This window comes from Hyperolius riggenbachi, chromosome 4 (genome assembly GCF_040937935.1).
Source record: "Hyperolius riggenbachi isolate aHypRig1 chromosome 4, aHypRig1.pri, whole genome shotgun sequence".
NCBI lineage: Eukaryota > Metazoa > Chordata > Amphibia > Anura > Hyperoliidae > Hyperolius > Hyperolius riggenbachi.
In genome coordinates this window covers 27,862,304-27,875,569 of record NC_090649.1, presented here as the reverse complement: position 1 = coordinate 27,875,569, position 13,266 = coordinate 27,862,304, and the positions used below count along the sequence as shown (strand labels likewise).

The following is a 13,266-nucleotide window of genomic DNA, read 5'->3' as shown; positions in this document are numbered from 1 at the left end:
AAATGTGCTATTTCTCAAACAATTAGGTAAGCACCATCAACACAATTATATAAATACTTAGGGGATCCAAAATATGTATAAATAACTAGCCATAATACAATCAAGAATGTGCAGAATGGTGTGAAACAAACTGCACTTTTGGGGAAGAAAATAACTCAAAAACATACCAAACTGGAATAGGCAGTAATAAAGCCATCTTTATTGAAAAATCACATAAAAACAATTAAAAAACAACAATTCAGGAGATGGGCCAAATAAAGCAATAATCACGTCAAATGGCTCCAATCACCCACGATCGCCGCCATTATACGTACCCCCAGGGATCCCGCGATGGCGCAGACTCACAATCAGCTCCAGGCTTCGCTATGGGGAGGATCTGGACTGCGCATGACATCATGACGTCGATGACGTCAGACGTCATGTCCGAATGTCGCCATAGCGACAAGTGAAGCTAAATGGTGACGCTGCGGCTCTCGCGGGATCGCAGAGGGGTAAACGTTGCTGCTGGCGATCGGGGTGTTTAGTTAGGTCCGGCGGGGCTTGAGGGCATAGTTAGCTAGCGAAGTGCTAGCTTAAGCATTTAAATTACATTTTATTTTTAAAAAAATCCTCCCGCGGACGCAGCCTCTGAAACTGCGTACCACCAGGGAGGTTAAACATTTTCCTCTTTTCCTCTGCATGCATGTGTGTGTACACATGCATGTTATTATAAAACGCATGGACAGTACGTTCAACCTCATCTACAGAAACCTTGTACCGCACAACAGAACCTTGTCCTCCACTTGCCCTTTTGGATAAAGCAAACATTAAAATAATCTAAATGCTCTGAAAAAAGTCTGGTATACAGAATTCTATAATTAAGACCCTATACAATACAATATAAAACTGTAATGCAGCAGATGTTAATTAATCCCATCAGAATTGGTGTCAAATGCATTCACAATGTTTGAAATAATCATATCTGTAGCCCTTTGCCTGTGTAAATGTCAACCAACATCTCCAGAAAAAAAGCAGACAGGCATGTTTGACAACATCTGTGCAACATACCAAAAGTGCAAATCTCAGCAGGAATGTGATCAGCCCCAGAGACTGGTGGAGGCTGTTGGATGGTGTCCTTTTTTATAGACAAGACTTTGTTTACGAAAAATAAACTCTTTCTATTAATAAGAATTCCCATGAGTGATATTTCCCAAATGAAAATGTCTGTGTACTCTAATTAAGTTTATTGAACAGGCGTAAAAAGTCATTTTAACAAGCACAATAGTAATTTGTTTCTAGTAGTCAGTTATTGACATACTGTATAGTAATAATAATAATTTATTTTTATTTATTTATTGTATTTATAAAGCGCCAACATATTGCGCAGTGCTGGACATTAGTTAAGGTAAGTAGTAGTAGTAGTAGTAGTAGTAGTAGTAGTAGTAGTAGTAGTAGTAGTAGTAGTAGTAGTAGCAGTAGCAGTAGCAGTAACATGAGATTTTTTGTCCGCAACACTGACAAACACAATCTGGGTGTGCTTGGGCCCAAAAGAAGGAACTATAAATGTAGAAAAAGAAGGCCCATATGTATAGCACCACTCCAGGAATTATAAATATAACAAAGTTTATTTAGAGAAAATATATCATATAATGATTGACACAATGGAAATTTCAATATATAAAAACAATTAAAAAAGACCACATTGTCCTAAAAATCCAGCTGCAACAGTAAATATAATCCATGTATATATCATAATCATAATATATACAGGAATTTTTCCATTTATGTGGTTGTATATATGATATATAAATGGATTATATTTACTATTGCAGCTGGATTTTTAGGACAATGTGGTCTTTTTTAATTGTTTTTATATATTGAAATTTCCATTGTGTCAATCATTATATGATATATTTTCTCTAAATAAACTTTGTTATATTTATAATTCCTGGAGTGGTGCTATACATATGGGCCTTTTTTTTCTACATTTATAGTAGTAGTAGTAGTAGTAGTAGTAGTAGTAGTAGTAGTAGTAGTAGCAGTAGTCTCGGATTTACATCACAGGAGCCTAAAGGCACAGAAGTTCTAGCGCCCTAGGCTCCGCCCACACATCCTGATGGGAACACCCACCAAACGCAATGCACGTGTGCTAACTGGCCATCTGCAACGTCAGATCAATAAACAACAAAACAGCAATCATACATGATCTAATAGAGTCTTCTGATCTGATTTCTGACTGAAACCTGGCTTTCTGAACCAGTTGGCCGCACACTGGAGGCCGCCGTGCCAACAAACTATTCCGTGATATACTGCAACAAGAAAGAACGCATGGGTGGAGGAGTTGCACTTTGCTTTAGATCAGCTTTGAAAATCAGACCACTTACTGTAGAAACTACCAACTCAAATGCTTGGGGGTGCAACTTTCAGCTGAGAAAAACATTAACATATTGCTGATCTACCGCCCACCAGAAAAATACTCAGACTTCCTTAAGGAACTTGTAGACCTCCTATGCAACCTAACACTGGAACACCCCAGATGGATTGTTCTTGGAGATTTCAATACATGGGTGGATGACTCCTCTTCACAATTTGGAATAGAGCTACCTCGTGCCTTACATGAACTGGGCTTCCTCCAATCAATCAGCTCTGCTACTCACAGGAAAGGTCACACTCTGGACCTTATATTCCATACTGGGCTGTCAATAGCCAATGTGGAAATTAATCCTGTTGCCTGGTCAGACCATCACACTATGCACTTCTCCCTCTCAATACCAGCTGTTAAGCACTAGGTCAAGAATCAAATAAAATACCACCGCTTAAAAGGGCTAACACCTCAACATATCCGAGATAACCTTAGCTTTGATGAATTGACTGACTCCAGCTTGGACCCTGATACTCTGGTGTTTAAAGAGAACCAGAGATGAAGCAACCTCATGTATTTTACCTTATAAATCAGTGGGAACATGACAGTAAACACCTAATCTGCTCTTTCTTACATTGTTCTCTGTTTAATTTGCCTGTTATCACCTCTAAGATAAGAATCCCGACTAAGCATTCGGTCTGGCTTTGCTACAGAATAATTATAGCTGAGACTGTGTTCTTTGCTGTCTTCAAGTCCAAGCCTGCCCCCTGCTGGCTTTGCTCAGGAATCATTATAGCTGAGTCATTATAGCAAAGCCAGAATCAATGCTCAGTCCGGGATTCTTATCTCAGCTAGATAACAGACACTTTTAGCAGTGAGGATGGAACAGAGAGCATGGTAAATGTTTTCTCTAATGTTCCCACTGATTTCTATGGTAAAATACACAAGGGTGCTTCGTCTCTGGTTCACTTTAAATACAACAAATGTGTGTCCTCCACCTTTGAGACAATTGCTCCTCTGCGCACCAAATATCTTACTCCACACCATCATGCACAGTGGTTTGATAACGCTATAAAAGAGCTGAAAAGACAAGGCCGAAAACTTGAGAGACTGTGGCGCAAATCTCAGTCCCCAGAAGGCAAACATGCCTTAATCCTCCACTTGAAGAACTACCAAAAGGTAATCACGGGAAAAAATCATCCTTTCTATCACAAGAGATTGCAAATGCAGTTAACAAACCAGCCCAACTGATTTCCTATTAAAGTTAATGGAAATCGATCAGAAAATGCTCAGAAATCGATCAGAAAGCAAATGGGACATGTTGGAAATAATCGATCTGACAGTATATCGACCATAAAATCTCATAGTGTGTATCCAGCATTAGACTTAAAGGAAATGTCAGGCAATCTATGCTACCCCCAGATCTACTTAAGTGTTTTTATCTGCATGGGGACAACACATTAGTCCTCAGTTTTCCTGTGCAGAAAGCAACTAAACATAAATCCAGGCCTGATGGTGGAGGGGCCCCATCCAAAGTTTCGCAGGGGGGCCCAGTGATGTCTAGTTACGCCCCTGCCAGAGGAACCTCAGTATCAAATAGCTAGGTGCCCCTGACTGGTGGGAGATCTCGTCAGTGGAATGCCGAGAGCAGGGTGAGTAACCTCTCATTTACGGTCAGCTCGGGACTCTGTATAGGGAAAGAGGGAGGCACTAGGGAGGGGGAGTGAGTCACCTTTCCATCATCGGGCACCTGGAGGCACGTGGAGTCCATCACACAAGGGTCATAAAACAAGTGTGGCTATCAGGATTCTTCACACCCCTAACAAGTGTAGCCACAAATCCCCTGTTCTGGAGTATCAGAGGTATGGTAGGTTAGTGGTTGGGGCCCTCCCACACCTCTGGACACCCCTGCAGTCGCAGTCACATGGTATGTGTGGGTTCAGGGGGTACTTGAGCTGTTGTGTTGCTGCAGAAAAAATTATGGTATTAAAATAAGCAGCAACTGCTCAAGGTACTTTGTTATTCCTCAAAACGCCAGATACAGTCAATATGATAAGACAACAAGTTTATTGAAACAGATGCACAGTTTCATAAGAAAGGTTAAGGATAACAACACACGAAGCATATAAAATATTAAAAACCATAAGACATCATCTATCCTAAACTGCGAAGTAGCCTCTCCTCACGTAAAGAGAGAGCCCTCAAGCAATGCAATGCCATTAGTAGTGATGTCAGAGTGCATCCACTCCAACTGAAGCCAGGAGACATTTGACCTGAATACCAACGCCTTCAACCTTTATGTTTTTCATAATACATAGAGGACTATGACATCCCGTTGATTTAAACCAGACCTCTGAACATAATGGTTGGAATACACTCAGGATTTAGTCTCCACTCCCCTCTCCTCCCTAAAATTAGCACTCTAGATAGTGTCCTAGGTTACATATCCTATCTAGACAATTCAGTATTTGTACATTGGAACCCATCCTTATCTGATCTATTATATGTTGGTGGCTTAGGAGTCATTTAGTTGTGTGTAAGCACTAGGTCATCTACATGCAGTTGGACAGCTGTCCAGCTCTTCTAACTGGTAAACAGGTAACAATTGTAAAGATATCCGACTGCACCAGATGGTTATGTAATAGTACAAAATCCTTTATTCTTTATTCCGACATCACATAGTACAGATAAAAGCTCATGCGAATCGGAGCAAATGTGGCTCCTTAATCATGTGAGAGGCTTAAATGAGAACTGTAAGGGGGTAGGGGGAAAAAGAGTTTAACTTACCTGGGCCTTCTAAGGGTCCCCCGCAAACCTCCTGTGCCCACGCAGCCACTCACTGATGCTTCGGTCCTGGCGGCAGGGACCAGAGCATCGGCGAGTGGCTGCGCAGGCACAGGACGTCAGTGGAGAACCATTAGAAGCCCTTGGTTAGTTCAACTCTTTTTCCCTCACCCCCTTACACTACTCCTTTAAGTCTGGTAGGGAATCTTTTAACACATTTTCAAATCTCAGGGTAGTTCCCTTCTGATTTTGCAGGAACTCCTATAAATCTGAATTTGGACCATTGAGAACAACTTTTCACATTGTCCAATTTAAATAAATTAATATCAAAGAGATTGATGCACATTATCAATAGCAGACTGCAGAGGCTTGACAGTATCTTCCATTACTACCAAACTCCACTCCGTTCTATTTCTCATCTTGGCCAGGTCTTGCTTGACAAATGACAATTCAGCATGTCCAGCCCAGTCCAGTGTAGTGGTGGTGAGGAACAGATGCATGCTTTTTATGGGACTCAATACTTTCTGCTCTAGAAGGCTCATTATCCTCAGTCTCTCCTTCTTAACATTGCTCTGCCAAGGGTTGCACCTGTGCCCTATTATCGCTCTTTCTTTTAGCCGATCTATCTCTCCTAGGGGTCAACAACCTTGCTGGTAGGTTTGGTCTCCAATACACCAGGCCCTTCTCAATCTGGCGGTGCCATCTTGCTTTGCACCATGTGCAAAGCACGACAGTTTTTTCAAGGTATCGTTGATTTATACTTGGTCATCCTGTGTCAGTTAATTGGGTCACCACACTCTGTGGAAGCCATAAAGCCACCCATGTGCCAGAAAGTGCTGTTAATAGAGAGGATGGAGACAGTTGAGCTTGGACCCAGGAGAGCAGGAGAAAAATGCAGCCTCATTCTATCACAGCAAAATATTTGTTGGCATTTTTCGACATTATAGTTTCTTAATATGAAAATTGATGTGCAACCAGTTTTGAGCTGCAGTGTTTGCTGGTGCTCTTCTGTTGATATCAGTAGGAGAACTGATATTTGATTTTATGACTTGAGGGGGTGCTTTATTTTTTTATGATTTGTCACATGGTGCTTCAGCCAACACAGTTTCAAAGCTGATTTCACTTTTTTATTTCTCAGTGTATAAACCAGCGGATTCAATAATGGTGTTACTACAGCATAAAAGATTGCAAAATATTTGTCTTTATCGGACGATGACTCAGATTGAGGTCTCATATAGGTAGCCATAGCCGAGCCATAGAATAAAGTCACAATAATTATATGAGATCCACAAGTTGAAAAGGCCTTTTTTCTTCCTGCTACTGTACTTATTTTTAAAATGGCTTTTATAATTTTAATATAGGTTATGACAATGAAACTAACCGGTAAAATTAATATGATGATGCCAAGCACAAAAATGGCAGATTCAACAAACGTCACATTTCCACAACCCAACGATAAGACTTGCGGAACGTCACAAATAAAATGGTTAATTTTATTATGTCCACAAAGATCTACATTCCATACAAGAGTCACTTCAAAAACAGCCAACAGGAACCCACAAACCCATGCTCCTATAGCTATGTTGATGCATATAGTTGTGCCAATAATTGTGGTATAATGTAAGGGAAAACAAATTGCAATATAACGATCGTAGGCCATTATGGCTAAAAGTATACATTCTGTCAACCCCAGTGATAGAGCTATGTACATTTGTGTAACACATTCTTCAAATGAAATCGTTTTCTTGGCTGATAAAAGATCTCTCAGCATCCGTGGGATAGTTGAGGAGGAATAGAAGATGTCCACAAAAGATAGATTTCTGAGAAAAAAATACATTGGCGTGTGAAGCCTTCTGTCCACGACTGTAGCCAGGATAATAAGAGAATTTGCAAGCAAAATAACCAAGTACTTGACCAGAAAAACCACAAAAAGTATGTTTTGGACATAAGGGATACTAGAAAGTCCCAGCAAGACGAATTCTTTATTGTTTGTATCATTTTTTAAAGCCATTCTAAAAAAAAGGAAAACATATGTTGTGAAATGATCAGCAGTGGGGGTATTGCCAAGACACAATATTGGCTCAATATATGCTTAATGATACCGTAGCTTTGTTGGAAACAAAGTTGGATACGTTATAGAGGTGGCTAATATCACACCATGGCCTAGATCTGTGGTCCCCAACCTACGGCCATGTGTGGCCCACTGAGCCTTTTTAACCAGCCACCCACACAAACTTTATTTAACCTTCTTAGCGGTATGAATGAGCTCAGCTCGTCCATGACCGCTGGATGGCGCCGCTCAGGCCCGCTGGGCCGATTTTCACAATTTTTTTTAAAAACATGCAGCAAGCACTTTACTTGCTGCGTGTTGGTCCCAATCGCCGCCGCTCACCGCCGATGCGCCGCTACCCGCCGCCTAGTACAAAGTATGGTGACAACATATTATTTGGAAATAAAGGTATATTTTTTCTATGGCGTTTTTTTTGCACGCGCTGTAGTGTGCATGTGCACGCGCACAGCGGCAACAGCACTGTTTGACTTATAAAAATGTCCTGGAGCCTTTAAGTCAGATTGTCATTAAGTGGTTAATGCTACAAGCTATTAATGTAAATCATCAAAATATCAAATCATATTACCCCTTCTCTCTATGCCTCTCTCCTTCTGAATTCACTCATGATAGGTATTTCTTGAGAATAGTGTCTGAGAATATTTTGAGCACTGATTGCTAAGAAAAAAGGATGGGGGGAGGGGGGTAGGAGGCGGGTAGAATAGACTGTATTTAAATATATTGCGCAGTGATTTCCGGTATATGTATATGTGAGACATTTATTTTCAGTTTAAACTGTGAGGGGGCTTGTGGACTTTTGAAAATTTATCTTGATATATCCATATCTTAACCCTCCTGACGGTCTATTAAAATCCGCCAGGGGGCAGCGCAGCAGTCTTTTAAAAAAAATTTTTATAAATCATGTAGCGATCCCAGGGCTCGCTACATGATAGCCGCTGTGCAGCGGCATCCCCCCGCCCTCTTCGATCGTCTCCGGCGATCTCCAATCGGGCTTCCCCCGTCGCCATGGCAATGGGCGGGATGACGTCATCGACGTCATCGATGTCGTGACGTCATTCAGAGTCCCGATCCACCCCTCAGCGCTGCCTGGCACTGATTGGCCAGGCAGCGCACGGGGTCTGGGGGGGGGGGGGGCGGCGCGGCACGGTGGATAGCGGCAATCGAGCGCGGAGCGGCGGCGATCGGTGTGCTCACGCAGCTAGCAAAGTGCTAGCTGCGTGCAGCAAAAAAAAAAATTATGCAAATTGGCCCAGCGGGGCCTGAGAAAACCTCCTGCATGGCTTACCCCGAACTACGTTCGGGGTTACCGCCAGGGAGGTTAATGCTTAGTGTGTGTGTGTGTGTGTGTGTGTGTGTGTTTGCGTGCATGCGTGCATGCGTGCGTGCGTGCGTGTGTGTGTGTGTGTGTGGTGGTATCCTGCATGCTGCAGTGTGGCTATGGGAGTTGTTTCTTGTGTATGAGGGATGGAATTGTGCTAATATTGTGTAATCATTTCTTTAGAGGAGGGGGGTCGTGTTGTATAGTTTGCACTTTTATTTTGTATGTGCACAGGTGGGTTATTGTGTTGCAGGCTGCCACTCAAAAAGTGAGTACTATTTCTGCTCTCTCACCCTTTCTGAAAAACACAAGGTCTTCTACTTTACAGCTTCCCAGTATTCCTCACCAAGTTGGTCCAGCATCCATATCACAGGTCTCTGCCATACCAAAGTGTTCACTCATTCTTGAACACTTGACCTTTCTGGAACCAAGAAGTGTCTTCTACTTTGTTGCTTCCAAGTACACTTCACCGTTAGTCCAGCATTCCAATCACATTGCAATTCCAAAAGTGTGAATCTTTATCATGGGTCCTTTCTGGAAGACAGAAGAGTCTATATAACTGCTTCCAAAGGATGAGCCGAAAAGCTGAATTTGCACTTCGTTAAAATTCAGAGCTCTGTTGGTATATTTTCAAAAATCTGCACTTTAAGTTTCACGTTCTAAAAACATTCCTCATTAATGTAAAAGGAACCAGCTTTTGTGGTTCATTGCAATGACCCTGTACATGCTATCATCATGAAATTGTTCATGAATGTTAGGAAGAAAGTTTTTCAAAAAGAATGTGTATTTTTTGAGAAAATGTTAAAGTAGCATTGGATTGCGTGATAATGAGCTTTCAATGATTGTCGGATATTCTTAAAAACATGAGGCAATAATGAAAGTTCCAGTTATGTTTTGCAACTCTTTCTCCCATTTACTTTCACTAGAGCATATTTGCAGAGTTCCTACCATAAGCCGGGGATGTTAAAATCCAGTCTTCGAGGTCCTCACACATTTATGGCACAGCTCAAATTAATTGATGGGACTGAATCAGGAAAGGTGGTTCATCATGAAGAAAACATTTCTCCATTTCTCAGTTTCTCATTAAATCCTAAACACCAGCATGGCTATGGCCCTGAGAACTAGAGTGTGACTGTGCACTAAACCATATAACATTTTTTAAAGACCATTATCTCATAAAAAAAACCCAATATAATAGTCATACAACTTTTGCTAAGAGCCCCTTCTTTCCACTTTGGTCATATTTATGAAACTCTGGAAATGCAGTAACCAGAAAGGATACAAATCAATACTTTTTACAGTAGAGTCTGGGATACCCTTCTCTGGCACTTCTATAGAATAAATAAGTCCAATGTTCATGTCAAAAATATTTGTTCTAAACCAAGCATCAAATGTATCCAGAATTAAATGACTAGCCTCATTAGATACAGTAAACATGCTTGAGAGGTGATCATTCATTTTCCCATGCACTGGGGTGTATCCACTACTGTGTAACTGTGATAAGCAGATTAACGTGCATAAAGTGTTACCACTGAAATGAAAACCACTTTGTCAGTCTGTCAAAGGCCATACAGACATATATTGTTATCATTATAGTCTGTTTCCTGATGGTTTTACTCATATGAACAAAAATTGAAGGTGGGGGAAATATAGTCTTGACTTTGACTATGTTCCCAAAAACAGTGATTACCTTACAAAGTATGGTGCAGTCAGTGTTGCTTGACAGCTTGTGAACTCTTTAAAATGTTCTATATTTTAACATGGATGTGGCCTAAAACATCATATGATTTTCAACCAACTCCTAAAGGTAGATGAAAAAAACGTAGTTAAACAAATGAAGCCAAAAGTCCAATAACAAAACTGTGAATAAGAAAAAACATTTGTAGGAGGTCATATAACTTGAGGGTGAAGTCAGAGATTTTTTTAAAAAAATTATTTTGATGGATGATGTGAAGTGAGAGTTCCTGTTCAATGCAAGAATAAGGACCCAGCAAAGCCTGATTACACAGACAGCACAGTTGTGAATGTGTATCATGGCTCAAAAAATTGAGGTGTCTCAGAAAAAACCAGTTGCTGATGTCAATAAAGCTGGAAATCATTACAAGGCTTTTCCTTTTGTTAGATCATTCCCCACTTCCTTATTGCCAAAATCATCACACACCCATCCCCAATACCTTGTGGTAATTGGCTCACCAAATCAGCTGGACCACCGGTGCCCCACGTGTTCATGAGCACTTGTGGGGCATTAAACAGGTTCCCTTCACCTTCCAACGACTCCAATCTTAGTATTCTTCAATCTACAGTAAAGACAGTTTTCCTCAAAATAATATAATAAAGTGGTGGTTCATAGCGCAATATGTTTAAAAACACCATGGCCCATAGGCAATTTTTTCCCCAATACTGGTTCCAGTACTGGAACCATTCTGAGGAAGGAGTATATCCGAAACGCCGTGTGTCAATGGTGACCCGGCACACTTTTTTACATTTTTGTGATGTTTTAAAGAGCTTTAAATAAATACCTGTTTTTAGAGGGTGCGGATCCTAGCAATTGATATGGACTATCCCTGTGACTCCAGGGTTGATCACAGCACGTCGTCAGTTCCATTGGTGCAGATGCAACTACAGTGTTTAAAGGGTAACTGTCAGGCATAAAATAAAAAATCTATTCTTTATTTTTATCTGATAAACAAGTAATATGGATACTAACCAGGCAATCCAAAAGTTAAAATCTCTATTACTTTTCTTGTTTATTAATGATTATTCCCCAGTTTACCTGACTCTTATTTGATACATTGCCGCAGAAAGGAAATTGCAGGGCATGCTGGGTTGTCTTTTTTTTTACTTCTTTACTTTGCTACCAGACTTAACTAATGCAGACTGATTGGCTGAAGCCTCTTTCCCTCCTGTTTTCCCCTCCCACACCTCTGTTCCTCTATGATTGGCCAATATTTTTTATGCTGAGACAATGCACTTTCTATTGCAGAGCTGGGTGGCAGTGCCTGAAGACTGGGAAGAGGGTGAGCAATGCATACACAATCAGGCAGAGGAGAGTAAGGGAGGAAATGACATTAGGACTGGAACAAGATAGTCACAGTTAAAATGAAGAATCCTAAGAAGCATTTTCTCCATTTTTACTATATAAAAATCACTAAAATCAAAATGCGGACAGTGCAATACATATGTTATGTAAGTAGAGCAAGTATTTATCTACTTATATACATATGTGTTTTTTTCTGAGCTAGTGTGGCTGACAGTTCCTCTTTAAATTTAAGCACTGGTCTAACTAAAAGAAAAACAGTTAACTGTGGAGTATACCTGGGTGCACCTGCTGTTTATATATGAACTGTTACTAGCTCTGCCCTTTGCATATACATGGTGTGAGAAAACGCAGAAAAGCCGCCGCGTGTACTGAAAGCAAGGCGGCTGATTCCGCGTCCAACGCGGCGGTCTGCACGCGGAAGCGTGCATTTAGTGACATGGCAGAACGCGGAAAAGCCGCAGCATGTACTGACATCAAGGCGTCTGGTTCCGTGTCCAGCGCGGCGGTTTGCACGCAGCAGCGTGCAGCTGGTGTGGCTGAGCCTGTTAGTTCACACAGGTTTAGGAATATGCGCGCGCTGAAAGGCAGAACTTTTATGATGGTCAAGGGGGGATCAGCTGACCAGGCCGGTCAGCTGACCTCAGAGCTGGTAACCATTGGTTGATCACTTTAGGGTGGCGCCAGAGAGCACTGCTCTATATATGGTTACTGCTGGCCACTCTCAAATTGTCTGCCGTTGCGATCACTACGTGGAAGCACTCCGACCTTAGTCAGATCCAACAGTGTGTTTGAAACAGGAGGACCTGGGAATTCACACTGAGCCAGATTACTTGTGTTATTATTCTGTTATACTTCAGACTAGTTCCAGGGTGTAGAGACCACGGACCTCACACCCAAGACTAGGGAACTTGTGTATCATTGTGTTATACATTAGACTAGTTCCAGGGTGTAGAGACCACGGACCTCACACCCAAGACTAGGGAACTTGTGTTGTCATTCTGTTATACTCCAGACTAATTCCAGGGTGTAGAGACCACGGACCTCACACCCAAGACTAGGGAACTTGTGTTATCATTCTGTTATTCATCAGACTAGTTCCAGGGTGTAGAGACTACGGACCTCACACCCAAGACTAGTCATTGTTTGATATCTGTTATGACCTGTTGCTTTCCTGACTATCCCTCTGCTTTCTGATTCGGTACCACGCATATCTGATATCACGTTGCCAAACCCTGCCTGTCTTGGATACCGAATCAGCCTTCTGTCTTTATACTTTATCTGTCTGTGTGTTGCCGACCTGGCTTGCCCGGCCTCGAGAGCTATCTCTCTCCACTTAAAAGATTGTCTCCAAGATCAGTCAGTGACATCCACCTTCAGGTGTCACTCACTCTCTGGTCCTTCCTACCTTCAGCCTGACTCCACCCCTTGGAGAGTCTCAGGCTGCTGGAAGGTTTCTGTACTCTCCATAGCAGTTTCTTCTGTACTGCTTAGGGTCACCTGTTCATCAGGTGGGTTGCTCAAAGTCATACTGTTACACCAAACACTCACCATATATATATCTAGAGGTGTCCAGAGGTTAGCACTATATCTGTATTATTGGTGATTCTGCAGATCATCCATAATCAGATATAGATCTGTATTCTTGGTGATACTGCAGATCACCAATAATCAGATTCTCTCTGCGTGTTGACACAGATCGTTATGAAACGGCAGAC

At 41.6% G+C, this 13,266-nt stretch overlaps 1 protein-coding gene across 1 annotated transcript in view; it reads right to left on the bottom strand.

The window, feature by feature from the left end:
* Positions 1 to 6,167: 6,167 nt before the first annotated feature.
* The window catches only part of LOC137504585 (putative olfactory receptor 2B8), a 41,117-nt gene continuing 34,018 nt past the window's right edge, over positions 6,168 to 13,266 (bottom strand). Inside the window, exons 2-3 of the mRNA XM_068233166.1 lie at positions 7,511 to 7,541; positions 6,168 to 7,105 (exon numbers count right to left, since the gene is read on the bottom strand). Coding sequence (XP_068089267.1) covers positions 6,168 to 7,105; positions 7,511 to 7,541 — 969 coding nt within the window. The remainder of the gene's footprint in view (positions 7,106 to 7,510; positions 7,542 to 13,266) is intronic.